The sequence below is a fragment of the Tursiops truncatus genome, chromosome 1 (assembly GCF_011762595.2).
Source record: "Tursiops truncatus isolate mTurTru1 chromosome 1, mTurTru1.mat.Y, whole genome shotgun sequence".
NCBI classification, from domain to species: domain Eukaryota; kingdom Metazoa; phylum Chordata; class Mammalia; order Artiodactyla; family Delphinidae; genus Tursiops; species Tursiops truncatus.
The window spans coordinates 153,720,913-153,747,223 of NC_047034.1; the positions used below are offsets into that span (position 1 = coordinate 153,720,913).

At 54.8% G+C, this 26,311-nt stretch overlaps 1 protein-coding gene across 1 annotated transcript; it reads left to right on the forward strand.

Annotated features, from left to right (window-relative positions):
- The first annotated feature begins 650 nt into the window (after positions 1-650).
- Positions 651-20,950, forward strand: RSPO1 (R-spondin 1). Its single transcript, XM_033837823.2, has 6 exons — positions 651-788; positions 5,379-5,753; positions 16,649-16,840; positions 18,828-18,977; positions 19,271-19,459; positions 20,164-20,950. The coding sequence occupies exons 2-6, from the start codon at positions 5,660-5,662 to the stop codon at positions 20,325-20,327; spliced, it is 789 nt and encodes a 262-aa protein (XP_033693714.1). The 5' UTR covers positions 651-788; positions 5,379-5,659; the 3' UTR covers positions 20,328-20,950.
- Positions 20,951-26,311: the final 5,361 nt, after the last annotated feature.

The following is a 26,311-nucleotide window of genomic DNA, read 5'->3' on the forward strand; positions in this document are numbered from 1 at the left end:
TAGCCTCACATTTCCTCTGAACTGGGAAGATGCTATGAAGAGTTGACTCTGAGAAGAGGAGGGCGTGGCCGGGACCACAGGCCCCGTTGAGCCTGTTCCTTGTCACTTTCCAGGTTCCTGATGGGGAAACTGAGGTTTCGAGAGGCTCCCCGGCCCTGTTCTGACCCCAAGATGCCTGGAGCTGCAGCCGGTGCTCCAGCTGCGTGGAATCCCCAGGATGCGGAGTGGGGGAAGGGGAGGAGACAAGGACAGAGGGTCTGCGCCAGGGTCCAGACCAAGTGTGCGGGTGCCCGCCCTGCGCTCCAAGCGCAGCGCCCCAGCTGGGGGCAAGTGCGCGCGGGAGGGGGGCTACGAACTCCCGGGCCTGGCGCTCCAGTCCGTTTTTTGCTGCGGATCCCGGGAAGGGGGGCCGGCTCGGGGGTGGGACTGCAAAGGGGGGGGGGATTCCCTCCCTCGTGCGCTAGGAGGACTAGCCCCTCTCCCGGCTGGGAGCTCCGGCGGAGCCGAGGCGCAACGGAGAGCCCCGGCGCGGGCAGAGAGCCGGGAGCGGATCGGCCGAGTGGGGCACTGTGGAGAGGAGGGCCGGACCGGGCCGCCCCGGAGGACCGATGCGCCGGGTGGGGCGCTGGCCCCGGAGGGCGTGAGCCGCCCGCAGATTGAGCAACTTGGAAACCGGCGGGCGGAGCGCGGGCGCGCTGGGCGCCCAGGACAGTTCCGCGGCGAGCGGGTGAGCCGGCCGCGCCCTCGCCCCTCCCGGGCCTGCCCCCGCCGCGGCTGGCAGCGCGGAGGTGAGTCCCCACGGAGCTGCCCCGTCCTCCTCCCTAGCGCCCCCTTCCACTGGGACCTGGGGCGCCGTGGGCCCTCTCATCTGGGCTTGACCGAGCTGAGCGCGGGGGGAGGGGGGGCGGGGAGACCGCCAGAGCAAGGGGACTTATGACTGCTGTCGGGTCAGCGAGGGCGGGGGAGGGCACCTTCTGGAGTCCCTCCTGCGAATCCTGCCGTCCCCACCCCCGGCATCCCTTAAGCCAGTGGGCAGCCTCCTCGCGGTGTTGCCTCGGGCTGCCTTCAACCCGACAGCCCCCGGTGATCGTGCTCACTCGAAGTTCTGAACTCCCCAAATCCACCAGACCTATTGTCCAGCACCCCCGATCCAGAAGCTCTTGATTCCTGGTGTCTTCGCCTCGGATTCCCCCGAGTCCCACGGCCTCCAGTTACCACCCCCAGTGCCGCAGCCCGGGCCCGGGTCCGACGTGGCAGGCGGTGTGTGCCGCGCCCCCACGGTGCGCTGCGGGGTGGCGCGGCTCACTGTCCCGCGGGTTCGGGGGGCTGAGGGACAGACGGTCTTGCTTGGTTGGGGAAAGATGGGGGCTGTTTGTTAACCCACGGCTCCCAGGAGGGCCGGGTCGGATTCCGGGTGCGCGAGCTTGGGGCAAGGGTTTTCTTGTGAAACCCACCTATTGGACTTGGAGAATTCTCTTGGATTTTGGGGGGCAGTCAGGGGGACTTCAGGTCCACCTCCCCTCCCCCTGCACCTGTTGGGCCTCTCCCGATAATAGGGAGGAAGGCTCTGAGCGCTTGAAGTCGTGATGAAGGGGCGCGAAGGAGCCCTTCCCCGCTGCCCTTGGCGTTGGGGGGCGGGGGGGCGGGGGGCCCCAGCACCTGGCTTGGCTCCGGCAGACACGCTAATCCCGACAGGTCGGGCCGGCACGTACTAGGTCCCGCCCCCAGCCCAGCAATCCTTCTGCCCCCGCCTGCCAGCCCTCTCCACCCGTAGCTGGTCCTGGGGAGGGCTAAGGAGAAATTATCTGGATGGTTTACATTTCTGGGTCTGTATCCGGCCCCGGACCGGGTACCAATTTATCCAAATAGCGTTGCAGGGAAGAAGGTGAAAGTTTATCCAGACTTCTGGGGGCACTGAGTCCCTGCCCTCAGCACCACCCCTAGCCGTGCGCCCCTCCCCAGTCTGTCCTCCCCTCCTCGGACCACCTAGCACGCGGGGCCTCTCTCCTGGGCCCCAGCCTCTGCCTCTGCCTTCCACCCCTTCCCCAAGCTGGGTTGTGCCCTACACCCCTCCTCTCCCTGCGCCTTTTGCTCTGCCCTCCAGATCCCCAGTCCTGAGCAGCAAACCCTTCGCTCACTGACGAGGTTTGTAACCCCAAGACCCTTAACCTGTCCGTGCCCATAAAGTGGGAGTAATTCTGCTTTCCTCTTAGCCTTGTGGTGAGGAGTCAGTGAGGGCCTGGCGCACGGCAGGTGGTGCAGGCATGTCATGAATGTGAATCCCTCACCCCGACCCTGGCAGAGACAAAATGCCCCTCCTCACTCCCATGGATGCCTGAGACCTTGATCACTGCCAGCAGTTCCCATTGCTGGCTCTGCCGGTGCAGAGCGATGGGCCTCCAGATAGGACCTGTCTGTGCCATGTAGCCAAAGGGGCAGAGGAAATCAGGCAGAGGAACCGAGGGGAATGAGACAGCCTACTTAGAAGAGAGTCATTAGCTCCTATCCCCTCTCTCAGCCTCGATCCAAGGTTGTCTCTGTGTGTGTACCCACTGCATATGTGTGTGTGGGGACGGGGACGGGGGGGGGGGGGGCGGGGCGGGGCAGGGACCACCACTCTGGAAGGATGTGGATTCAGGGACCTGTGACCTTCTGGGGCTTGGTACTGCAGCATTCCTAGTCTGAGACCTGTCCTGCCTTTAAAATCAGATATCACATAAAATTCAGAGTTTTCCACTTCTCTTTTAAAAAATCAGATCTAGCAATGTGGAACCAGTATTTCTGCCTATCAACTATCAGTTGGAATGGAATAGCAGAGGCTCCCTTTGGATGGGACATTTGCCCTCCAGTTCACCCTCTCCACACCCAGTGTCCCTCCTATTTGTTGCTTGTATCCCTGATAGAATGAACTCTTAGCTCCCTTCCAGGGTTGATTCTGTATTGAAACTCTTCCTATCCAGTGATGGGCAAGGAGGGCCAGTGCCACTTGCTCCAGTGACATGCAGATCTGCAGCCTCCTCCCCATTTCCCTGCTGAGATCATGGTTTGATGGGGATACTGGTGGGAGTGGGTTGGAAGATCCTCCCTGGCAAGGGTTGGGTGAGCCTGGCAAGGGCCAGACTGAAAGCTAAGACCCAGGAGGACTGAGGGGGAAGTAGAGGGAGGGAGAGGAAGGGTGATAACATTTGCTGTGCACTAACTCTGAAGTACCAGGCACCGTGCTGGGCAGGCAGAGGGAGTGCAGAGATGCACAGACCTGTTCTGCCCCAAGGACCCAGGGCTACTGATCACACAGTGAGACCAAAGTCTCACGCACTCCGGATTTAACACCAGCTTTGTCCGATGCGGTCTTCCTCCAGTGTTTGTCAAGTTTAAGGACTCAGGGCACCCTGAGGATGCATCTGCCAGGGGTCCTCAGACCTCGGTTTGAGACAGGCCACCATTAAAGTTTAACCCTATCACTTCGAGTGATCACTGGGGCCAAGGCAATCAACCATAAAGATAAATGCAAATATGGAAATGGCATAACCGTGCTCAGTGTTAAGATTAGTATCCAGATGGTAGGAAAACTGTTTCTATTGCTTTTTAGACGGCCATCAGAAGGTGGACACAAAATGCAGTCTTGGTCATAGAAAATACAGCATTTATTGAGTCCCTACGTGCCAGGCACTGTTCTAAGCAGTTTCATGTATTAACTCACTTAAGCTCTAAAAACAACAACCACCCTCTTGTAGATAAAGAAACGGAGGCTCAGACCAGCTAAGCAACTAGCCTAAGGTAACAACTAATAAGTAGCAGAGGCAACATTCAAAGCCAGGCAGTCTGACTCTGAAGTTTATGACCTTAACCATCATACTCCACGGCCAGCGTCTGGGATTGTGTACTTGGAGCTGAAGACCCCGGTTTGATAAGCTCAGCCGGATGTCTGCAATCTGTGGGTGATGGAAGTGTGTGGTGGGGGCTGGAGAAGGCGGGAAGGCTCTGGTGGTTCCCGCAGGGAGTACTGGAAGGGCAGGTAGGGGCTGGCAGCTGACGGGGCGCTTGGGGGTGGCTGGGGGCATCTCCGCAGGCTCTGGCCACAGCACCAGGTGGGATCCATCAGTCTCATGTAAACACTTCTCACAAGCAGCTTAACCACTTGAGTGTGTCTGGCCTTCAAAGCCGGTGGGAGAGGCCAAGGAGGGAGTGCTGAACTCCCCTGTGGGATAATGATTTATCTCCCATGCAGGTGGGCTCTCCTGGGGCCTCCCTGGAGGCGAAGGGGGAAAGGATTGGGACGGGGTTGGGAGGGACACCTCCGCTCTAGCATTTCAGCTTTCTCATTCGTTAAGCCAAAACTCAGCCGGCTCTCAGAGCAAACCTGTGAAATATTTATCCCCATTTCATAGATGAGGAAACTGAGGTTCAGAGAGGCTAAGTGACTTGTCCAAAGGCATCTTAAGCAGCCGGTGGGAGGGTGATGCTTCTCTGGCATCTACAAAGCTTCTCTAAGGCTCTCTGTTTCCTCCCGTCCCTGTGTGGGTGTGGGTGTGTGTGCAGCAAGTGTGTGGGCCAATGGACGTGCAGGCATCTGTTGTGAAAGTGTGCAATACTGGGAGTGGGAAGTGGATTTTCGTCCCCCGACTCCCAGGTTGGGCTCCAACTTCCCAGACACATTTCACCGGGGAGGGACCAGCTCCCCCTGCCCCCATCACCCGGGCCAGCGGGTCCACAGACCTGGCTCTCGCTGGGCAGGGGGATTATCCCCATTCTCTGTGTCTCTGGCCAGGGCGGGCGTCGCTGCCTCTTTTATCCTTTCACAAAGGCCAGGCCCGCAGGGCCTGCTGTGTCAGAGTTTCTGTGGCCAGGGGAAGCCTTACTTCCTTTTCTCCCGCCAAGCCCAGAGGGCCACGCAGGGTCTGCCAGCTTGTCGGGGGCCACTGCTCTAGCTCCAGGCAGGTGAAAGGCACATTGGTGACTCAGCACTGGGGAGAGAAGGCTGAGGGGTCACTCACAGAAGGACAGAGAGAGCTGTTCTTTAAGAGACACGATGTTACTGCAGCATGAAGTCTGTAGGGTAGACCTAAAGAAGGACTTCCTAACATTGGGCAGGTCGGAAGCCAGGCAGCTGGTTTCCAGGGATCCACAAGTTTGATCTGAGTGTCCACAATATTCCAACCACTTGGGTAGCCAACTCCCATCCCATGTTAGGGACTCTTACAAGATAGGAAGAGGGACAGATTTCTCCTACAGGGGCGCCAGGTGGGTAACTTGTAATGTCCAAACATTCTGAGTTCTCACAGTCTCCTGGGTAGGGGACCACATGGGAGCGTAGGTGGCATAGGTTGGGGGGCCCCATGTTTCCCCAGAATTAACCCTTCTCTCTCCTCCCCCAACAGGTTGGTTTTTGGAGGTGTCCCTGCTGAAGGACAAAGAGTTCTCCCATGTGACACCCCAAGGTGCCTTTGAGGAAAGCTCTCTGGACCTCCTTATGGGCTGATGGAGAAGTGGGCTCCCCACACCCTCTCTGTCCCCAGCTGAGATTATGGTGGATTTGGGATACAGCCCAGGCCTGGGCCTCCTGCTGCTGACCCAGCCCCGGAGGCGTTAGCAAGAGCCCTGTGCCATCCACCCCCCAGAGACCACCCCTCCCACCAGGGGCCCGAGCTGGCGAGTGACTATGCGGCTTGGGCTGTGTGTGGTGGCCCTGGTTCTGAGCTGGATGCATCTCGCTGCCGGCAGCCGGGGGATCAAGGGGAAGAGGCAGAGGCGGAGTGAGTAACGGATGCGGCTGGACCACCGTGGGCCTTGGGAGTGGTGGTGGTGAGGGTGCTGTCTGGGGACTAGGGCCTTTGGTCGTTTCATTCTATGATGACCATTGCAGATTTCTACTTTGTCTATTACATTGCTCAGTAGATTATCCAGTTTGTGGGTTAATTTGTTGAGATTACCCACTCTGTAGATTACTCACTCTGTCTGTTTTCCCCTTTGTAGACTCTGCTTTCTAGATTAACCCCTCTCTTGTGAGGGTCCAGTTTGTGGATTCTGCCCTTTGATATAACACCAGCTTTGTGTGGTATCCATGGAAGTGCTTCTCGGCCCGGTGCTCCTGGGGTGCTGTGTCCTCCCATTTATGGACAGGAGTTCAGGGCTCCTTTCTTTTAGTGGTGTCTGAAGTGCAGCCCTTAACCCCTTGGGGCCAGGAACCCCACACAGCCTCGTGGTGGGCAACAGATGTCCCTGCCCAGATCATGGGGCAGAAACAATGGAGCAGAGAAGGTCGTGGGACAGTCCACTGCTGTGGCTTTTAAACCTGCCCAGTGGGATTCAAAGATGTGTGCTGGGGGGTGAAGGGGAGGCCGTGGGCAGGAGGCTGGCCCCCCACCTTCAAACCAGAGCAGCTTCCCTCTTCCCTGCTTTTGGGAAGATTCCACGTAAGATGTCATTGGAGGAAAGGGTCTTCACAGCCTAAAAAAAATTAAATCCTGTCATTGTACAGATGGGAAAACTGAGGCTAAGAAAGGGGAAGAGATGACATTCCAAAGGACACACAGTCAGTATTGGAACCCAGGTCTCCTGGTCCCCGTGAGCCCAGTCTTCTTGAAAACAGAGCCTGAAGGAGTTTACCTGTCCCCACCATCCTCGCCGTCCCTCCCAGGATCCCATCCTAGGCAGTCCTGAGAGCAGGTCCCCCATGCTCCACTTGACGCCTCCAGGGATGGGGGTTCAGTACCTGCCATCGTGTGGTGGGAGTGGCCACTGCGTGTGAGGGACAGTGCCAGGGAGTGGGGTGGAGGCCCGACCCAAGCCTATCTGTCTCTCAGCATCCCCCGGAAGAGATGTCACGCCCCCAGGCAGACAGGTCCTCCGAAGTCTAGTCCGACCATCTCTTGCTTCACTTCTGAGGCCTTCTGACTGAGGTCCGCCAGGAAAGGCTGAAAGGCAATGGAGTTTTGTTGGGTCTCCACGGGAGTGGCCAAGGCCAGAACCCAGCCCAGAGAGAGAAGCTCAGTGAACTGGTGAAGCTGAAAATCCCTGGCTTAACAAACAATTAGAGACGGTTAGGTTTAATCAGCAGCGAGGCCTTGATTTTCCTCCCTTCTCATCTGTCGTGGCCAGTAGTTTGGACTCCACGGGCCAGATGCGGTTTAGCGATTTATAATCAGTCTCCTCTATTTCCGAGAGGAGAGAAAGAACGGGAGAGGCCACTCATCCTCATGGGATGTGCACTAGTGGTCACGCTTCCACTGGTGAGCCGCACACTCACCTACACCAGGGGGGGTCAGAAGACCTGGGTTCATCTCTTGCACTAAAAAAAGAGAAAAGTGCTGGTCTGGCCATCAGAATGGGCCACTCCCAGCAACAGCCAGTCAAATGCAGCGATTTTGATGTGCCCGCTTTTGATAGAGCCGCATCTCACAGCCTCGACAGCATTTAGCCCAGTGTTTATTACCAAACGGCGTCACTGACAGACATCCTTGATCACCATCAAGGGGGCGACGAGGTTGGGGAGAGGTGTGGGAAAGACTCAAGATGCAACGAGGGTCCAAAATGGACAGAGGCTCGGGGGGGATATGGGGGTAGACGTTGCTAGGCAACACCATAAATAACCATAAACCTGCAAGTGTGACTGTACAGGAATACAGCGAGGGTTACGTGAGATAACAGGTCCACATATTGTGACACCTTTGTGAAATATCAAGCTCTGTATGGTCAGGATGCATGTCATGGTTTTTATTTTTTTTTTTGCGGTACGCGGTCCTCTCACTGCTGTGGCCTCTCCCGTCGCGGAGCACAGGCTCCGGACGCGCAGGCTCAGCGGCCATGGCTCACGGGCCCAGCCGCTCCGCGGCATGTGGTATCTTCCCGGACCGGGGCACGAACCCGTGTCCCCTGCATCGGCAGGCGGACTCTCAACCACTGCGCCACCAGGGAAGCCCCTTTTTAAAAAATTTTGATTGGAGTATAGTTGATTTACAATGTTGTGTTAGTTTCAGGCATACAGCAAAGTGAAGCAGTTATACATATACATATATCCGCTCTTTTAGATGCGTGTCATTATTATATAAACAAGCTGTGGACCATTTTGCCCCAGGGTTTCCATGGGAGTGGAGGAGGGAAGAAAGGATGGAGACAGCACGTGTGGCTGCTCTGGCCCCCCCCCACGTGCAAGGGCAGTGGGCAGCCTGGGGGGCAGAGGCAGCCTTGCTGTGAATATGAGCCTCAGGTCTGCCGACTCTGCCATCCCGTGACTGCATGCCAGTGGGGCCACCAGAAGCCACCCAGTATAGCTCTGAGCCATACACCAGTTTTGAGCCCAGAAATGTGTGATCTCAGGTCTGAGAGATGGTGTCCCTGCACAGAGGGGAGGAGTTCAGCTGTGAGTCCTAAACCCTGACAGGGCGTCCTCCTCCTGTCCCACTCACTGAGGACACCTCCCCTCCCCGAACCCTCTCCTCACTCACCCTCACTGGCCCTTGCCCTCTGCTGACCGCCTCCCCACCTGGATTTCCTGCATCACGGAGCCGTCTTTCCCTCACCATGCCTCTCACTGAGTGCCCCTCCCCTTACTGAGACCCTTCTCCCGTCTGATTCCTGGGCCCCTTCACTCAGTCCTGCCCCCCATGAAGCCTGCCTTCCTTCACGGAACCCTGACTCTTCCAGAAGCTGGACTCCCCGTTTTTTAAATTAATTTTTATTGGAATATAGTCGATCCCCAATGCTGTGTTAGCTTCCGCCTCACAGCAAAGGGAACCAGCCACACGTGTACGTAAATCCACTCTCTTCCAGATTCTCCTCCCATCCAGGTCACGACAGAACACTGAGTAGAGTTCCCTGTGCTATACAGCAGGTCCTTTTTAGTTCTCTATTTTATATATACTAGTGTGTATATGTCAATCCCAGTCTCCCAATTCATCCCTCCCCTCCCCTTCCCCCTTGGTAACTATAAGTTTGTTTTCTACAGCTGTGACTCTATTCCTGTTTTGTAAATATGTTCATTTGTACCACTTTTTTAGATTGCATATGTAAGGATATCATATCATATTTGTCTTTCTCTGGACTCCCCTTTTTGCCCCTTCTCACTGCCCCGTCCTCCAACTGGAGCCTTCCTCCCCTCTGCCACTAACCATCTGTAGAATCCCTCTTCCCTGGCTGAAGCCCCATTCACTCCTTGGGCCATTCCCCACTCGCCTGTTGCGAACCCCCAGAGCCCAGCCCCGGGTGGCAGAGACGGGTCATGAGGAGCCCGTGGGTGAAGGGGGAAGAGGCAATTTAACCTGGTGTAGAGGATGTGGAAAGGAACCAGGAGGGCTGCGAGGGCCCAGAGGGAGTGACTCCTGAGATGTGATTTTAAAGATGAGTAGTTGATGTGCAGGCAAGGGAGTGGGGGGGTGGGGGAGGCAGAGGGCACTCCAGGCAGGGGACCAGCCTGTCCGAAGGTGAGGAGTTGGGACGCGGCACAGACTGTGCAGGAAGTGGGGTGCGGCTAGGGGTAGCTGGAGGAGTGGTTTCTGGGTGCAGTTCTAGGGAGCCCTGAGGTTTTCACTGGAGCCGCTCTGCTCATTCTGTGTTGTACGTGGACGCTCTTTTCTACTGAAAAGAAGGGTTGTGCTGTTAAAACAAAAAGCTGAACGCCCATCAGGGTAGAGCAACGAAAGCTGCCTGGAGCTGAGGGAGCATCCTGGGAGCGATGCCGCACAAGTGGGCAGAGGTCGGAGGGTGGAGCGCTTGGTACCCGCCAGACTGAGGAGTTGGCCCTTGACCTGACTTGAGCTGTGGGTAATGAGGACCCACGGAGAGGTCTGAATTAGGGGTGCAGTGTGGTCCAGCTGCAGGACCGGGCGAGGGGAGGTGGTTCGAGATGGGAGGCAAACAGGCCAGTTAAAGGCTATTTGGGCCCAGTCGAGGAAAAAGTGTAGGTCTAAACTAAGCTCACAGCTGAGTTAAAGGATGCCAGATCTTCCCGGGGGATGTGCGCAGGGCACCAGGAATGGGCACATCTCCTGGGAGACCATGTGGCCTCAGCACGCTCAGCGAGGTGCCAGTTCCTGTCACCCCCCCTGCCCTGTCCTTGCCCCCGCCCACTTAACTCAGGGCTCTCTCACTGAGTCTAATTCCTCCAAGACTAGATACCACCCTAAACAAAGGTCAGCCCTCCGCTGGGTCATGGAGAGTTCCCCTCCCTTGGCATTGACCTTCACCCAACCCCCCGTAACTCCTCATTCCTATCCTGTCCTGCTCCCCACACTTTATCAAGCCCCCCAGTAAGCTCCATCCGTATAACCCCCTCCCTGAGCCTCTGCCTCACTCATCACATCCTCAGCCCTACATTCTGGCGTAGCCCTATCCCTGTGGAGCCTCACCCCTTACTGGGCTCCCATTCAGAAACAAGACAGGCTCCACCCTCCAAAGCTCTTTCTAATGAGAGGCAAAGACATATTAGCAGATAATAACGACACAAGGTGACGTCTACCATGATGGATTCAAGTACTGGGGGCAGGGAACACACAGAAATACTCCATCCAGATTTTACATGGAGGTGAGATCAATGGAGACTTCCTGTAGGAGGTGACCTTAGTTCTGAGACTTGAAAAAGTTAAACTCAAGAGGAGGCAGAGGGTGTTCCAGGCAGAAGGAACAACTTGAGCAAAGGCACAGAAGTGTGAAGTAGTGTGATGTGTTCAGAGGAACAAAAATAATTCCATATTGCTTAGAAGTAGTGTGAAGACATGAGGTGGATGGGATCTGCCTATGGAAGCTTTTTAGGCCAGGTGGAAGAGCTGGGTATTAATTCTGCAGCCAATAGGGAGCTATTGATGGGTTTTAGGCAGGGGTGTGACACCATCAGAATGGGGGTTTTGGAAAGATCTCGAGATGACAAAGTTGGGGACCTGGGAGAAGTGAAGTCCCTGGAGAGGAGGCACTGTGGCCAGAAGCCATTCTTCAGCGGGGTGGGGGCTGAGCCACCCTGGGGCAAGGCCTGACTGTAGAAACATCAGCCCGAAAGGGGTTTGCATGGGGCTGAAGGGGGCGAGAAGCACCAGGGAAGGGAGGAGGACACAGCCTTGCCTTCCTGGCTCATGCACTCAGGCTCCACTGAGTGCCTGGGAGCGGGGGCAGTAGGGTGGGGGTGGGAAGGGCAGAACTGCATGAGGGGGTTTTGTGAAGAGCTTGGAAGGAGGTTCCGTCAGCTCCCTGAGCGCCCTCCCCATCACTGAGCCCACCCATCCTCAGCCAGGCTCCAGCCCTGCCAGGCTGCCTCCGCTGCATGCAACCCTCCTGTCAGGGGCACAGAAGCCCGAGGCAGCATTTCAGATTGTGAATCTGACCACGCCCTTCTGAGGTCCTTTTCCCTGTCAATAGACTAAAGCCCTATTTTCCATTCTGTGGATGCCCTCGGATGGTCAGTGCCTCAGAGCCTTTGCACAGGCTGTTTCTCCTGTCTGCACTCCCTCTTCACCTAGCCTGCTGCATAAGGGCATGCCCTTCATCGCTCCTACAGTCCTCACAGTGTGTAGCCAGCCCTAGGTGGGCGTCTGTTGCTGCATCTCCACATCCCCAGTTCCTAGCAGTTCTGACACGTGTTAGGTGTGTGGTGAACGTCCGTGGAATGAATGAGCCTGTTTCTCCCTTTGAATCATTATGTAACCTCTGCCCATACCCAGCATCTTCCTTGGACACCCCCAGCCCGGCACGCACAGAGCCCCCTCCACTCTGGCTTTCCATCCGCTCGCTGCCCATCTATTCGCCTCACTGAGCCGAGAACACCCTTTGGTTCCCCTTCCCCTTGATAAGTGTCTCTTTCCTCATCGGACTGGCCCTGCCCATCGCCAAGCCCCCTCCTCCTTGCTGAGCACCACTCTCCCTTCCTGAGCCCCCAAACCTCATGGAGCTCAGCTCCCTAGTCTCTTGTCCTTGACCCCAGCCCCAAGCCTCAAGGCCTGTCTTACCACCTGAGCTCTGTATCTTGACCCTCTCGTATCCTTGGGTCTTCACTCCATCACTTCACCCTGCCTCTGTCTTGTGATCACATTCCCCACCCCCAGCTGGTCTCTCCTTTCTGTCTGTGTTCCCTGACCCCCTCTGTCCCTCTCCTCACTTTACCCCCCCCACCTCTATCCCCTCCACTCACTCTTCAGCCCCCTGTGGTTTGTCTGGCATCCCACCACTCCACCAAACTGCCTTTGTTGAGGTCACCCAATCACCTCTTAGTGCACGTGTTGTAGATTTGCCCAGGGCTCCCCACTCACGGTCTCCTCCCAGCCCCGGTCCCCGCAGATCTCGCCCTTTTCCACTCGGTTTCCACCCCCCACCCCCGTCAATGTCCTTCCATCTCTCCCACTATTCCTTCTCAGCTTCTTTCCGGGCACCTTCCTCTACTTGTGTGTTGAATGCGAGGACTGCCCGGGCCGCAGTTCTTGATCCTCTTCTCAAGCTGCACAGCTCCTTCCCCCGGGACGCTTTCCTCTCCCAGGGATTTAAGCCCCAGTGATGTCTCCCAGGACGGATCCCTGAGTTCTCTCCCTTCTCCATAGCCGGTCTCTTGAATGAGATGGTTCTCTTTCCTCACCTTCCTTTACCCTTCAGCCACTGCCCTCCACTCTCCACCCCCACCAGGGACGCCATTCCTTACGTGGCTGATTTGTGGCTGATTCCTTACGTGACATCTCAGAAGCGTTTGGCGTTGGACTCCCCGCTCCCCCCTTGAGGGTCCTCTTCTCTTGGCTTCCGTGATGCAGCGAGCTTCTGAGTGTCCCTACCTGTCTGGGTCCTCCTCAGCCCCTTAGTTGGCCCTTCTTTTTCTGTTCTTCTCTTCAATGGCTAATGCCTTTTCTCACTGTCTGTACCCTCTCTCCTAGTCATCTCACGGACCTCTAGGCCTTTGATGACTGTTTTATATTAAGGGCTCCGTGTCTCCATCTCCAGGCAAAATGTTTCTCTTGACTTCCAGACCCACAGGTTCAGCTGCCTAGTAGATCCCCCCAGATGTCTCATGAGAACCACAAACTCAACACAAGGCATCATTTCCTCCACCCAGATCTGCTCTTCCTCCTGTGGGCCCTCTCTTGGTGAAGGACCAACGGCTACCCCACCACCCAAGCCCAACGCCTAGGCATCACCCTTGACGTGTGCTTTCCCCGGGCTCTCACCCCACGTCCAGTTCATCACCTAGTCTCATTGATTCTACCGCCTGAATATCTCACCTGTGTCTACACCTGTCCATCCTCTTGGTTCAGCTCCATCTCTTTGAACCTGGGAGTCCTCCTCCCTCCAGGTTTGCCATCCCTACAATCTGGTCTCCACACCACAGAGTGATCTTTCTAAAACGGAATCCTGGCCATGTCTCCTGTTTTAAAGGCCCCAGGGATTCCTCATGGCCTTTAGGGTAATGTCCATACTCCTTTATAAGGGTTCGAGGCTGTTCCTGCTTTGGCCCCTGCTTCCCTCTCCACTCACTCCACACACCAGCCATGCTGAACTAATTTCAGATCCCCCACGGGCCGCACTTTCTCTTGCGTGTCACTGAGAGCTCTGAAGGGAGATGCACACAGAGATCTGTTGTTGGTTGAGTGGGGTTGGGCAGCAGGATTCTGAGAAGGCCCTTTGCAAATCTGTCCTTAACAGAAGTGATAAGGAAGGAATAAATGAGTTACGGGAGCATAGTGATAGAGGCCCACAGCTGGGACACCTGGATGACTTTGGTTTTCGAAACCAAGGCAAAAACCTAGAAGGAGCATTCATTTCAATAATGACTTAAATAAAAACCTTGAGTATAGACAACTTCATATCTTTGAAGCAAAAGCGGTACTAAAATCTACAGTGACATTAATTTGTAATACAGCTGAATAACGGCCCGAACTAGAAAACTAATCCCAAGGGGGCTCCCTCGTAACTTCGACACCACATTGGGAGCCTTGTTTTTTTCTTTTACAATGACCCAACCAACAAGAGTGATATTAAGTTTTATGTTTTTTTTTTGTGGTACGCGGGCCTCTCACTGCTGTGGCCCCTCCCGCAGCGGAGCACAGGCTCCGGACGCGCAGGCTCAGTGGCCATGGCTCACGGGCCCAGCCGCTCCGCGGCATGTGGGATCTTCCCGGACCGGGGCACGAACCCGCGTCCCCTGCATCGGCAGGCGGACTCTCAACCACTGCGCCACCAGGGAAGCCCTGATATTAAGTTTTAAATTCATTGATTAATTAAATGGTAACGTTGACTCTATATAAATAAATAAATTCTCTATTTAAAAAAATCAGTCTGGCCATGCTTTCAGTTTGCATGTCACCTTGTATTGTCCTACCCCCTGGCTTTCATAAACTTTGTCCCCTCTGCCTGGAACACATACTGGCGGTGAAGCCTTGTTTAAGTAATTCGACCTCTCCATTTCCTCATCTGTGAGAAACAGGATGAAATAAAAGTAGTAGCACCCCCCTCACGGGTTGTGAGGCTCAAATGAGTTACTATTTGTAAAGCACTGAGAGCAGTGCCTGCCCCAGAATAAGTGTTCAACCTTTAGGAATAAGCTGTCATGATTATGATTATGATTTTGTTGTTGTTGTTTTATTGTTGTGTTTGTTATTCCCCTCTTCTCTTCTGTTCACCTTTCTCTTACTCGTTCCCCTGTTCCGAAATCAGGGATCATTCCTGGAGCACATGCTCCTTCCCGCAACCCTGCAGAGTGGGCCTCCTGATCTCCCTATTTTGGTGGTGGGAAGGGAGGCCCACAAGATGCGGTATTTCTCCCAGGGTCACAGGCTGGGCCATCGGCTCAGGTCCAGCCAGCTGAAGCCTGAGCTCTGGGTCCTCCGTTGCAGCACGACCCCCTGCCATCTCTGCTCTGATTCCCCTGGCTCTCTGCCTCCAGCCTGTATCTACAGCACCTCGCTGCCTGGTTCCTCTTTTAGTGACTGGCCCCGCTCATCCCCTATGCCAGAACCCCGGGAAGCACCGCAGCCTCCTCCCGCTACGCTTGGTCACCATGACCACACTGATTGCTTCCCCTAAGCAACTCTCAGATCGTTTTCTCTTTATCTCCCCTGAACAGAACTTGGTTTAAGACTTTCTCATCTTTCTCACCTGGATGATCAGGTCAGCTTCCTCCCTAAAGGTCCTCCAGTCTCTGGTCTCTCCCCAGGCTGCAGAGGAAGCTTTCCAACGTGTAAATCAGACTGGGTGTTTCTCCTGCTTAAAACTTGCCAATGACTTCCTGTTGTCTTATCAGCTCTCAGAAAGATGGCCCCCAAACTCTGCAAAACAAGGGTTCTGTGGCCAAAATGTCTCAGAGGTGCAGTTCACTCTTTCCCCATTTTACGGAGTCACTCTAATTCACAGGAGCCTAATAAAGGCTGCAAAAAGCCCTGCTGTAAAGAATCCTGCTTAGACTTGTCGGACCCAGTGGTTCTCAGTCTCACCTGGTGCAATGGCCTTTTCTCCACATCCTTCTATGAACATTTAGGGGAGTCACGTTCCAAGGAATACTCTTTGGGAAAAGCTGCCCGACAGGATGGAATTCAAGGCCATTGGCATGATATAAAAGGCCCCTCCTGATAGGACACCTTATCTTTCACTTGTACTCCAAATTATCCGCAATTCCCTTGGGGTCATTCTGCGCCTCTGTGGTCTTGCCCCTGGAGGGCCCTTGTCTCCACTTCCCAATGGACAAATCGCTACTTATTCTTCAAGAGCTGGCCCAAATGGCGCCTCCTCTGTGACTCCTTCCTCCCTTATTTCTGGGTCCTCTATTGCTTGGCCTTGTGGCTGCCAGCATGTTCCTGGTTGCGGGTCTGTCTGCACCCCTGAGAGATTAGTTCAGCTTGGCCGGACGTCTTTCCCTCCACGTCGCCAGCACTCACACTGCACATGGTACCTGGGAGGGGCCGGGTGAGTGTTGGTTGAACAAGTGAATGAGGAAACAAGATCAAAGGTCTGAGACTCGACGCTGGGGCTGGGGACCACGTTGGCTCAAAGGATGGTTCCAACCTCAGCGCCTTTGACATCTTGGGCCACATTGTTTTTGTAGGAGCTGCCCCCCCGCATCGTAGGATGTTTAACGGCCTCCCTGGCCTCTGTCCCCCAGATGCCACTAGCAACCCACCCCCCCCCAGTGTGATAATCGAAACGTCTCTAGACTTTGCCAAATGTCCTCTGGGGAGCAGACTCATCTCTGCTCGAGAGCACTGTTCTAGATGCAGGTTATTCCAGCTGTCTTCCTGTCTCTGGGCAGGTGGCCTCTTTCTCATTATGCCTCTTGTCCTTGAACTTTTCTCAAGGATGAAAGCCCTCCATCCATACCTGAGGCTGAGCGTTCCTTCCTCTGGGGTGGGGGTGGGGATGAGGGAATGTGTAAATTCCAGGATGGGTGCAGCTTCAGTGCCTCCTCTGGGGATGACGGGGCAAGCCTGGAGGGTGAGTTTGTGTTGCACCTGGACCTAAAGAGGCATTTAGGGTGGGTGGCAGCTCTTGCTGTGCTAGCTCCCTTGAAAGCAGATACTGGGGAGGTTTATAACGCAGCCTTGCAGAGAGCTACCAGCCTGGCCTGTGCTTTCTGAGAAGCACATTCATTCTACGGGCTGAAACTCCTGTCTACTCACTTCCCATCCTTGTGGGATTCTGGGAAAGATGGAGGTCTCTCCCACAGCTGCCTCTCACCCTTGCCCCATCCTTGCAGTCAGCGCCGAGGGGAGCCAGGCCTGTGCCAAAGGCTGTGAGCTCTGTTCGGAGGTCAACGGCTGCCTTAAGTGCTCACCCAAGCTGTTCATCTTGCTGGAGAGGAGCGACATCCGCCAGGTGGGCGTCTGCTTGCCGTCCTGCCCACCTGGATACTTTGATGCCCGCAACCCTGACATGAACAAGTGCATCAGTGAGTGTGGGCGGGGCTGGGTAAGGGCACCGGAAGCTCTGGACATGGGGCGGGGGTGGGGCGGGGCGGTGCTTTGAACTGTTGATGTACTACAAGAGAAATAGAGGGATACTGAGGAGGGGAGTTCTTGATTTAAAAATCCAGCTGCTGACCAGACCTCTCCCCAGACATCCCACCCACGTTTCCAACCCATACCGTAGCCACATCTCCTCCCTCCAAACCTGCGCTGACCTGTATTGGGTCACTCTCAGTGTCCCAACCCATCACCCAGGCCACAGACCTGAGAGCCAACCTCTCATTTATGCCCCCACCCCATCCATCCAATAACCAAATTGTGCCTCCTTCATCTTCTTTCCATCCTCACTGCCATGGTCTTATTCAGGGTCCCATCACGTCTCTCCTTGACCATTGCAATAGCCTATTCATCTGTCCCCCAACCCTCATCTGGTTCCCTTCCACCCTCCCTCTGCACTGCAGCCAGAAAGATGCCTCTGAGACACATAACCAGAAAATCACTGCTGGCTCCACTGAGGGCAGGGAAATTCAAGCCCTGGTCAGCCTTCTCTCCCCACCCTTTTCCCCCCACTCTTCTCACTCTGCTCCGCTCTCTCACACCAGCTACCGTCCCACATGCTCCAAGACACATGCTGTCACACCTCCCTCTCGGCTGGGGGACATGCAGCGAACACTCTCCTGTAAACAATGCCAGTGACCTTCCCATTCTGTTCAGAGCCTTGGAGTTTAGAAGGCATTTCCAGACCTCCTATCAGTTGAGCCTCCCAACCACCTTTGGAGGGAGACGGACTTAAGTGATGGTACCCTTTTCATAGCTGATAACGTCGAGGTCTCAGGGGAAATGACTGATCCAAGTTCAGCCGACTTGGGTTCTAATCCCAGCTCTGCTGCTTATTCATTGTGTGACCTTGGGCAAGTCGCAGCCTCTCAAAACCTCATCTTCAAAACGTGGCTGCTTGCTTTTACCCCCCTAGGGCTGTTGTAAGAGGCATGTGGAGGTCCTCAGGGTCTGGCACTCAATAAACAGCTACTGTTATTCTTACTTTTGTTCATATTTTGCCTGCCACCAAACCCAGGAATCAGAGGCCAGGAGGCACAGAGGAGGGTGGGGTGGCGTTGGGAAGCTTGTGAGCATGGAGGTAGGACCCTGGGACTGGTCCTTTGGAACCCTGGTCCTCAGGGATTTGGGGTAGGGCGTTCCTGGCTGTGTCAGCTTCTGGGAAACTGTCATCCCAGGCTTCAGGGGCGGAGACTGGGGAGAAGTCAGCTCCACCCACAATCCAGGAGGGGAGAGATTGTGAAAGACCCCTCCAGCTTCTAGCCTAGCCCGGCCACCCACCCTCCCCCCACTTCCCCAGAGGAGGGAGAGCTGGCAGGACGGCTTTGGGGAGGGACCCAGGAGTCCAACCAAGGTGGTTCCTGGAAGCCGGCCTTGTAGAGGCAGAGGAATTTGCCCCGGGATCGCTCTCCCCTACTCCAGGCAGACTCTTGCTGCCCCAGGCAGGAGGAGAACCGGGCTCTGGGGTCCTGTGGATGCCCGGCAATAGGGGGAGAGGAGACCACACAGCCACTCTCGGGGTGTCATTGTATCCCTCGGTTCAGCTCTGACTAGGTGGTCCTCGGGGTGCCGTGAGAGGCTGGGACACTCCTCTCGCCCCCACTAATCTCCTCTCCTCTGAAACCGGCTCTCTTGGGCCTCCCCTTGGGCTCCCGGGCCTGGGATTGGGTTGGGGCTGAGGTTGGCTGACCGTGGCAGGAGTCCCAGCCAGCCCTCAAGAGAGACTGCTTTGACCTCCTCTCCCCCCATCCCCTTGCCTTCCTTTCTCTCCGTCCCAAGACTCCCCTGCGGTAATTGCAGCCCCAGACCCCTGTCCTGCCCTGCGTGAGTGGGCGTGGCTGGGTGGCCACGGGGACCCGGGGAGGCGTCTATCCGCGGCTGAGCCAGAGGCCCCCAATCTGGCCCTCTCCTCAGAATGCAAGATCGAACACTGTGAGGCCTGCTTCAGCCACAACTTCTGCACCAAGTGTAAGGAGAGCTTGTACCTGCACAAGGGCCGCTGCTATCCCGCCTGTCCCGAGGGCTCTGCGGCTGCCAACGGCACCATGGAGTGCAGCAGCCCCGGTAAGGCAGGAAGGCACGGCGGGCAAACGCTGCGGCCCAGGGTCCAGGACCCCGGAGGAGGAGCGGGCTGGGGGGATCCGGCCAGGGCGAGCGTGGGCTGGGCCCTGTGCAGCGAAAGCGCATCACCACCACCCTCTGAGCTTCCCCTCAGGACTCTTCTGCCTTCTGGGCTAAAGACGCCTCTAGCCTGGGGCTGCGGCTGAGAGCAGATGGGAGGGGCTCCCCTGGGGTACCCGGGGCCAGGGGAGGAGACGTGACCCCCTTGTCCTCTTGCTTCCCTCCCCTCCTGCCAGCGCAATGTGAAATGAGCGAGTGGTCTCTGTGGGGGCCGTGCTCCAAGAAGAAGAAGCTCTGTGGCTTCCGGAGGGGCTCGGAGGAGCGGACACGGAGAGTGCTGCACGCCCCTGGGGGGGACCACACCGTCTGCTCCGACACCAAGGAGACCCGGAGGTGCACGGGGCGGAGGACACCCTGCCCGGAGGGTGAGCTGCGGCCTCACCTCCCTGGGGTCGGGGGTCAGCACAGCCACAAGAGCTCTGACCCCCTCTGCTTCCTGCCTGTGGCCCAGGAGAGGGCTCAGGCCAGGACTCCATACTGTGCAAACCCATGTCAGGCAGAGAGTGGGCCCCGCAGCTGTGTGATGGGCTGGGAAGCTGCTATGGCCCTATCCCTCCCCATTTCTTCTGAGCCAGTGGATGTCGGCACTGGAAGCGCCCTCAGAGGTCAGATGATGGGGACGTAGAAGGGGGTGTTAAGACCCAGAGAGGTGCAGTGATTTGTCCAAGGTCACACAGCCTGCAGGTGACAATGATGTGGCAGTGTCCTGGGGTGGAGGAGTGGTGGGGGGGGGGGCGTCCTGCCTGTCCCGAGAGCTGCAGTGACCATCTGGGAGATGCCCTCGGCCCATTGGGATCAAAGGTCTGAGGAAGACGTGAGGAAGAGGAGGGCGTCTGGTTCATCGAGGGGTGCAGGGTGAAAAGGCTCACGGGACCCCTTCTCAGTACCCATGTTGCAGCGCCCTCTGCAGTGGCTGCTTCTCAGAGGAGGCCTTGAGGGGACCCCGATTGCCTATGGGCCTCCTCCCCACCTCCCCCTGCCCAGCTTCCTCACCACATTCCTCCTCCGGCCCTTGGCCATGCCCAGGGCCTCCCTGCTGTGTCAGGACGCCCTTTGTTGACTCTTACAGGGCAGAAGAGGAGGAAGGGCGGCCAGGGCCGGCGGGAGCATGCCAACAGGAACCCCGGCCGGAAGGAGAACAAGGAGGCGGGCGCCGGTGCTCGGAGACGCAAGGGCCAGCAGCGGCAGCAGCAAGGGACAGTGGGGCCGGTCACCTCTGCGGGGTCCACCTAGGGACACTGTTCAGCGTCCGGGCCCGTGCAGAAAGAGTCCAGCACTGCTCTGTGTGATGAGAGCTTTACCGAACTCGAGCACTGGGGGCAACGCATACACACACTCTCCCTACCTACACGTACACGCAGATACGTGCACACAGACCCCACGTCCAAACGTGTAACTGACATACATGCAAACGTGTGCGCGCGCACACGCGGACACACACACACACACACAATCGAGGTTACCGGAAGACACTTCTGTCCCTCGGACATCACTGGGTCAGCAGGGCACGGAGGCAGAGGGGTCGTCTCTGCCCTGCAGAGGGCCTAGTGGCGCACACTTGGTTTGTGATGCCCCCAGTGGGCACATCAGAGAGAACATTTTCCAGCCTCCGAGCCCAGACTGCAGAGTGGAGCCTTCTGGAGGAGCTGATAGGACCAGCCCGGTGGACCGCAGCCAAAGCTTGAGAGGTGTTCAGCATCTCCAGCTGTGTGACTTTATCTTTGGAGAGTATTGTTACACCTCCATGATCCATATCAGGGCTTTCCTGACTCTGAAAACTGCTTAAAGGTTTATTTCAAATTAAAAACGAAAACCAAATGACCACAGTAGCCACAGGTACCACGTTTCTTTTCAGGGTATGGGGTTGGTAGAGGACACGGGAGCAGGAAATGAATTTCAAGAGACCCCTCCTGGTCTAATTTACAGAAGGTCCAGAGCAGGAAGGAAACTTGGGGGATATGTAGAGCAGTAACCAGATTCTCTGCATCTTTGTCACTCAGAGTGTGGTCTGCGGACCAGCATCAAAATTATCAGTAGGCAGCTTGTGAGAAATGAGAATCTCAGGTCCCATCCCAGACCTGATGAACCAGAGTCTGCATTTTTCCAAGTGACTGGCATGCACGTTCAAGTTTGAGAAACACTGCTTTAATTACCTCTAAGGATGGAACGAAGGTCTCGGCCAGCTTGCAGCAGGAAGGATCCTGGTCGGCTGTAAAGGGAGACTTCCCACCTGGGAGAGGTAGAATCTATATACGGAAGGGCTATAGGAGCACTTCTAGGGGGAGGGAGTGCTCAGGCTCTCTGAGATGGTTGGGGACCGTTGGACGGGAAGGTAGAACAGTGGATAAAATCACTTCTTGCGGTATTCTGAAGTGTCCACTGGCAGCCATCCGGGCACCAGGCTCTGGATGAATGTTTGGTTTGCAGAGGGGAGCCAGACAGGTGCCGTGCTCTCATGGAACTTAGAGGTTGGTGGGGGAACAGGCATGAATCAAGTAATCATTTGAATAAATGTATAATTATAAATGAGAGGAGTTAAAGGCAGGCAACCACTGAAACATACACAGAGCTATGAAAGTAAAGAAAACTAAATAAAAATAAAAGACCCTATCTCGGGGAAGCTTTTTAGAGGGGGTGACCTTTGAGCCAAGCTCTGAAGGATAAATATAAGAGTTGACACAAAGACGAGGAACGGCATTCTAGACCAGTGCTGTCCAACAGAAATACAATATGAGCCATTTATCTCATTTAACCGTTTTCTAACAGCCACATTTAAAGCGTAAAAAGAAACAGGTGAAGCTAATTTTAATTATATCTTATATTTAACCAAATATATGCAAAATGTTATCTTTTTAACATGTGATCAATATAAAAAATTATTAGTGAGATATTTTACATTCTTTTTTTAAACTAAGTCTTCAACATTCTGTGTATATATTTACACTTACAGCGTATCTTAATTCAGATACTAAATTTTCACCAGGAATACTTGATATGTATTTTGATTTAATAAAAATTCAAGTCGAAAAGTAGATTCACATACCCAAAGTGTTTAAAGACTAGGTTAAAATTTTCTGATAACTGAATTGAATGTGTTTAAAAATTTTAATTTAATTAATTGAAATGAAATAACATTAAGAATTCAGTTCTTCAGTTGCACTGGCCACGTTTCAATTGCTCACTAGCCGTATGTGGCTCATGGCTACTGTATTGGACAGCATAGTCCTAGATAGAGGGCACAGCACATACAAATGTCCTGTGGCAGCCAGGAGCTTGGTGTTCAATGAACTGAAAGAAGGCCAATACAGCTGGGAGGCCTGGAGGGCAAGAAAGGTGAGATGTCCCCAGAAAGGTCGCCTAGAGCTGGGTCCTTATTCTCAGAGCCAAGAGAGGCCGCTGAAGAGTTTTAAGCAGCCAGCCCACAGGACCAGATTTGCAAAAGGCAAGTCTGATCATGTCGGCCGTTGTATAGACGACAGATTTTCGGGAAGTTGTTCAGGAGGCTGTTGCTGTCATCCAGGTGAGATGTGGTGGTCACAGTGGAAATGGAGAGAAGAGGACACAATCAGAGGTATCTGGAAAATAAAGTTGGCAGAGTTTGGTGATAAACCGGACATGGAAAAGGGGAGAAAGGGAGAGGGAGGTATCAAGGATGAAGTCCCCATTTCTGGCTTGAACATCCAGACAGAGGATGGTGCTGTGTTCCGAGATGTGGAACTCGTGAGGAAGACCAGTTTGGAAGGAGAAAGAAGACCAAAACTTTGGTTTTGACCGTGTAGAGTTTGAGGTGCCCATGAGACATCCTGGTGACGAGGGTGGGTAGACGTTGCGTTGACACAGATACGGGTCTAGAGTGCACAGGGGACATCTGAGCTGGAATGCCAACTGGCGTAGAGAAGATCGCTGGGGCTGTGGGTTGGGAAGAGCCCTGGGTGAAGAGAGGCCTCAGCACCCAGCTCTGGGCCCTCCAAGGATAAAGATCAGATAACAGAGGATCGGTTGGCAGAAGAGTCAGAGAACAAGCAGGCAAAGGAAAAACCAAGGGAGTGTCACGTCCCAGAAGCCAGCAAGCAGGAGGGGAGATCAAGAGGACCAAAAGCTGCTAGATGCAAATAAACGAGGCCTGGGAACTGACCACTGACTTACAACATGTGCACCAGTAGTGGCCTCAGCCAGAGCTGTTTGGAGAAGGTGATGGAGGCAGAATTCAGCACAAATTCTTTCCAGAAGTTTAGTCGAGAGACAGAGAAGTAAGACAGGAGCTAGAAAGAGATATGGGCTCAAGAGAGTGTCTTTTTTTTTTTTTTTTAGGTGGGAAAGATTTGAAAATGTTTAAAACCTGCTGGGAAGGGTCCAGTTAAGAGGAAGAGGTTGAACACACAGGAGAGAGAAGGGGAAATCAGTACTGAAAGACTCTGTGGGGAGGGACAGCTCTTATAGGAGCAAAGAGACGGGGGTGCCGGAGCGGGAAGGCTGGGAGATTTGGAAGTGGGGAATCTCAGGTCTGTGCACCTGACACACTGTGGGGATCGACCCACCCATATCTCTGAGCCCCTTCGCTGCTGGTTAGGAGCCTGGGTGGTCACGGGCTGGCTCCGGCCTCTCCCCTAACCCCTTACTTTGCCTTCTCTCTCTGCCCCGGCTCTGTCTTTGCCAGTCTCTCTAGCCCTATGCATCGTCCATCTCTGATTTGGTCTCTCTGCCTTTGCCCCTCCTGCTTCTCTGACTCTGTCCCTTCTCTGTCCCACTTCTTGTCACCGTGTCTTTCTCTGTTCCCACCTCATCAGCCCCTAGCTCTGTCTGTGTGTGCCATTGCTTCTCTGTTTTTCTGTCTTTGTCTGGGTATCAGGCCCTGCATGTCTTGGCTGTCTCTGGCTCTGATTTGTCCCCATCTCCCAGAACCTCAGGTCCCTGCTACTTGAAGGGTGGCCATGGGTCAGCAACCTCAGCCTCACCTGAAAGTTTGCTAAAAATGCAGACTCTCAGGCCCCTCCCAGCCCTAGAAATCGGAATCTGCCTCGTAACAGATCCCCCAGGTAATTCACATGCATGTTAAACGTTTCAGAAGCACTGTCCTCAGCTTTCCTCTAAAACATCAAAACCAAAACCCAGAGTCTTAGAATCAGAGTGAGCTGGATCCTCCTGTGTCTCCTGCATCACCCGGGTGACGCTGAGGCATTCCACTTCTCCGCATCCCTCCTAACGCCACTCTTGATGCTTTAGCAATTAAGGGAGGGAACTTAATAGGAGCTCCAGGGGGTCCTGAGCTTCCACATCTGCAGAATTACCGGTGGGAGGGAATTCTCCTGGTACGGATATACAGGTGCGTTCAGGTACAATTCCAGTGTGTCCTTGCAAACATTCCCACCTGGATCTACCCCCATCTGCCTCACTCTGTCCTTTCAAGACTAACAATGCTTTTTTTGAGCTGGAGGTAGGGTATGGGTTTCAAGATGGGGGGGGGGGCAGTTACCTGCTCGCAGCCTTAGAAGCAACCCACCTGAGGCCAGAGACCATAGGTTGGATGAGAAGTCACACTTTGTGATTTTCAGAGTGAGGGTGTGCTGGAGAGAGGAGTCATGTCAGGATTCCTAACACGGGGACTTCCCTGGCGGTCCAGTGGTTAAGAATTGGCCTTCCAATGCAGGGGACGTGGGTTTGATCCCTGGTTGGGGAACTAAGATCCCACATGTCACGGGGCAACTAATCCACTGTGCTGAGGGGCAACTAAGCCCACGTGCCGCAACTACTGAGGCCGCACGCCACAACTAGAGAGCCAGTGCTCTGGAACTAGAGAGAAGCCCACATACCGCAACGAAGATCCCACATGCTGCAACTAAGACCCAACGCAGCCAAATAAATAAATATTTAAAAAGAGAAAAAATTCCTAACCCTACTCCCAGGTTTAGGCAACAATAGCATGTGATGTGTATACTGCTGTTAGCTGGCCACAGTGTCATTTGGAAAATGTTAAGTTTTTCCTCTACAGGGTCGCAGACTTGCTCGGACTAACACATTTCTGGCCACCTTACCCAGTGCCAGCTCTGGTATGTTTCAGATCAATTCTCCAGAGAATGCATTTGTTTTCCATTTCAGTATTTCGGGTGATGGGATTATGTTTTCTGAGTTTGTTTTTTTAAGTGTGTTCCCCCCGCTCCACCCTGGTTTGTTTGGTTTGGTTTGGTTTGGAAGCACAGAGAGAATTTAGGAAAAAGGTCAGCTTCCTGGGCCCAATTCAAGTCCCTGACCCAGGGCCAGTAATCCAGGTGCTGGCGGGTTTTTGCCCCTGATTCCAGCTGTGGTCCAGATTAGATCTAAACGGTGAAAACCCTGATGAACGGCGGTAAGGAAGGAGAAAACAACCAGAGAGAACAGGTCCCATTTCTGAAGGATTAGATGGATTCATTGCAAAGGGACTAAAGTGCTGCCTGGCTAGTAAAAGTGAGCCGGAACAAAAGCCTAGTTACAGGGCTGTAGAGAAAATCTGGAGATCAGGTGCCTCAGGGGTTGCTGAGACGGAGCATACCAGAGCTGGGTGCACCTGCTTCGGTGTGGTGTCCCTCCTGGCTCTCCCTAGGGAAAGAGCTGACACAGGGGGAAGAATAAACAGGTTTTGCCTGGAGCCTTGCTTGGCTTCGGCATCAAATAGACCCTGGGTCAGCAGCCCTGATGGGGAGGGTGGGAGAGCCGCTCAACCTGGGTCCCTACCTTTCTCTCCCACCTCTAGCTTATCAGGTTAGTGGTGGGGAGGACGAGAGACCCAGACCAGTGGTTGGAGTGGGTGGCTTGGGTCCTACCCTAGAGCCTTCCAGAGCTTAAGTAGGAAATTGCGAAACAGGGCTACATTTTTAAAGAGAAAGTATGTGAAATATGGTTCCTCCCTCGCCTGTTCGCTCTCCCGGAGCTTGGTGCAGGGTAGCGGGTGAGATGGATTCCTGGCTGGACTCAGTCCTGTGCGGGAAAGAGGGCAGAGCCAAGGCCCCCAAGGGCCCCTCAGGCCAGGCCGCAGCAGCTGCCAGCCTTTGGTTATTGATTATTGTTATTGGGAGGCACTTTTTCCATCTGCGGAGCATCAGCCTGGCCCATGGAGAAGGCCGGTTCCTTCCTCTGGCTGAGTTTCATCTCCTGAAAGGGCTGGCTTCTGAGGGCTCCCTCTGCAACCCAATATGTACCATGGGCTGCTGATTAAGTACTTGGAATGTCTTCAGGTCGAGCCA

Coding starts and splice junctions, on each gene's coding strand:
- RSPO1 (XM_033837823.2), top strand. CDS start 5,660: ATGCGGCTTGGGCTGTGTGTGGTGGCCCTGGTTCTGAGCTGGATGCAT. Junction 18,978..19,270: donor CATGGAGTGCAGCAGCCCCG/GTAAGGCAGGAA, acceptor CCCTCCTGCCAG/CGCAATGTGAAATGAGCGAG. Junction 19,460..20,163: donor GAGGACACCCTGCCCGGAGG/GTGAGCTGCGGC, acceptor TGACTCTTACAG/GGCAGAAGAGGAGGAAGGGC.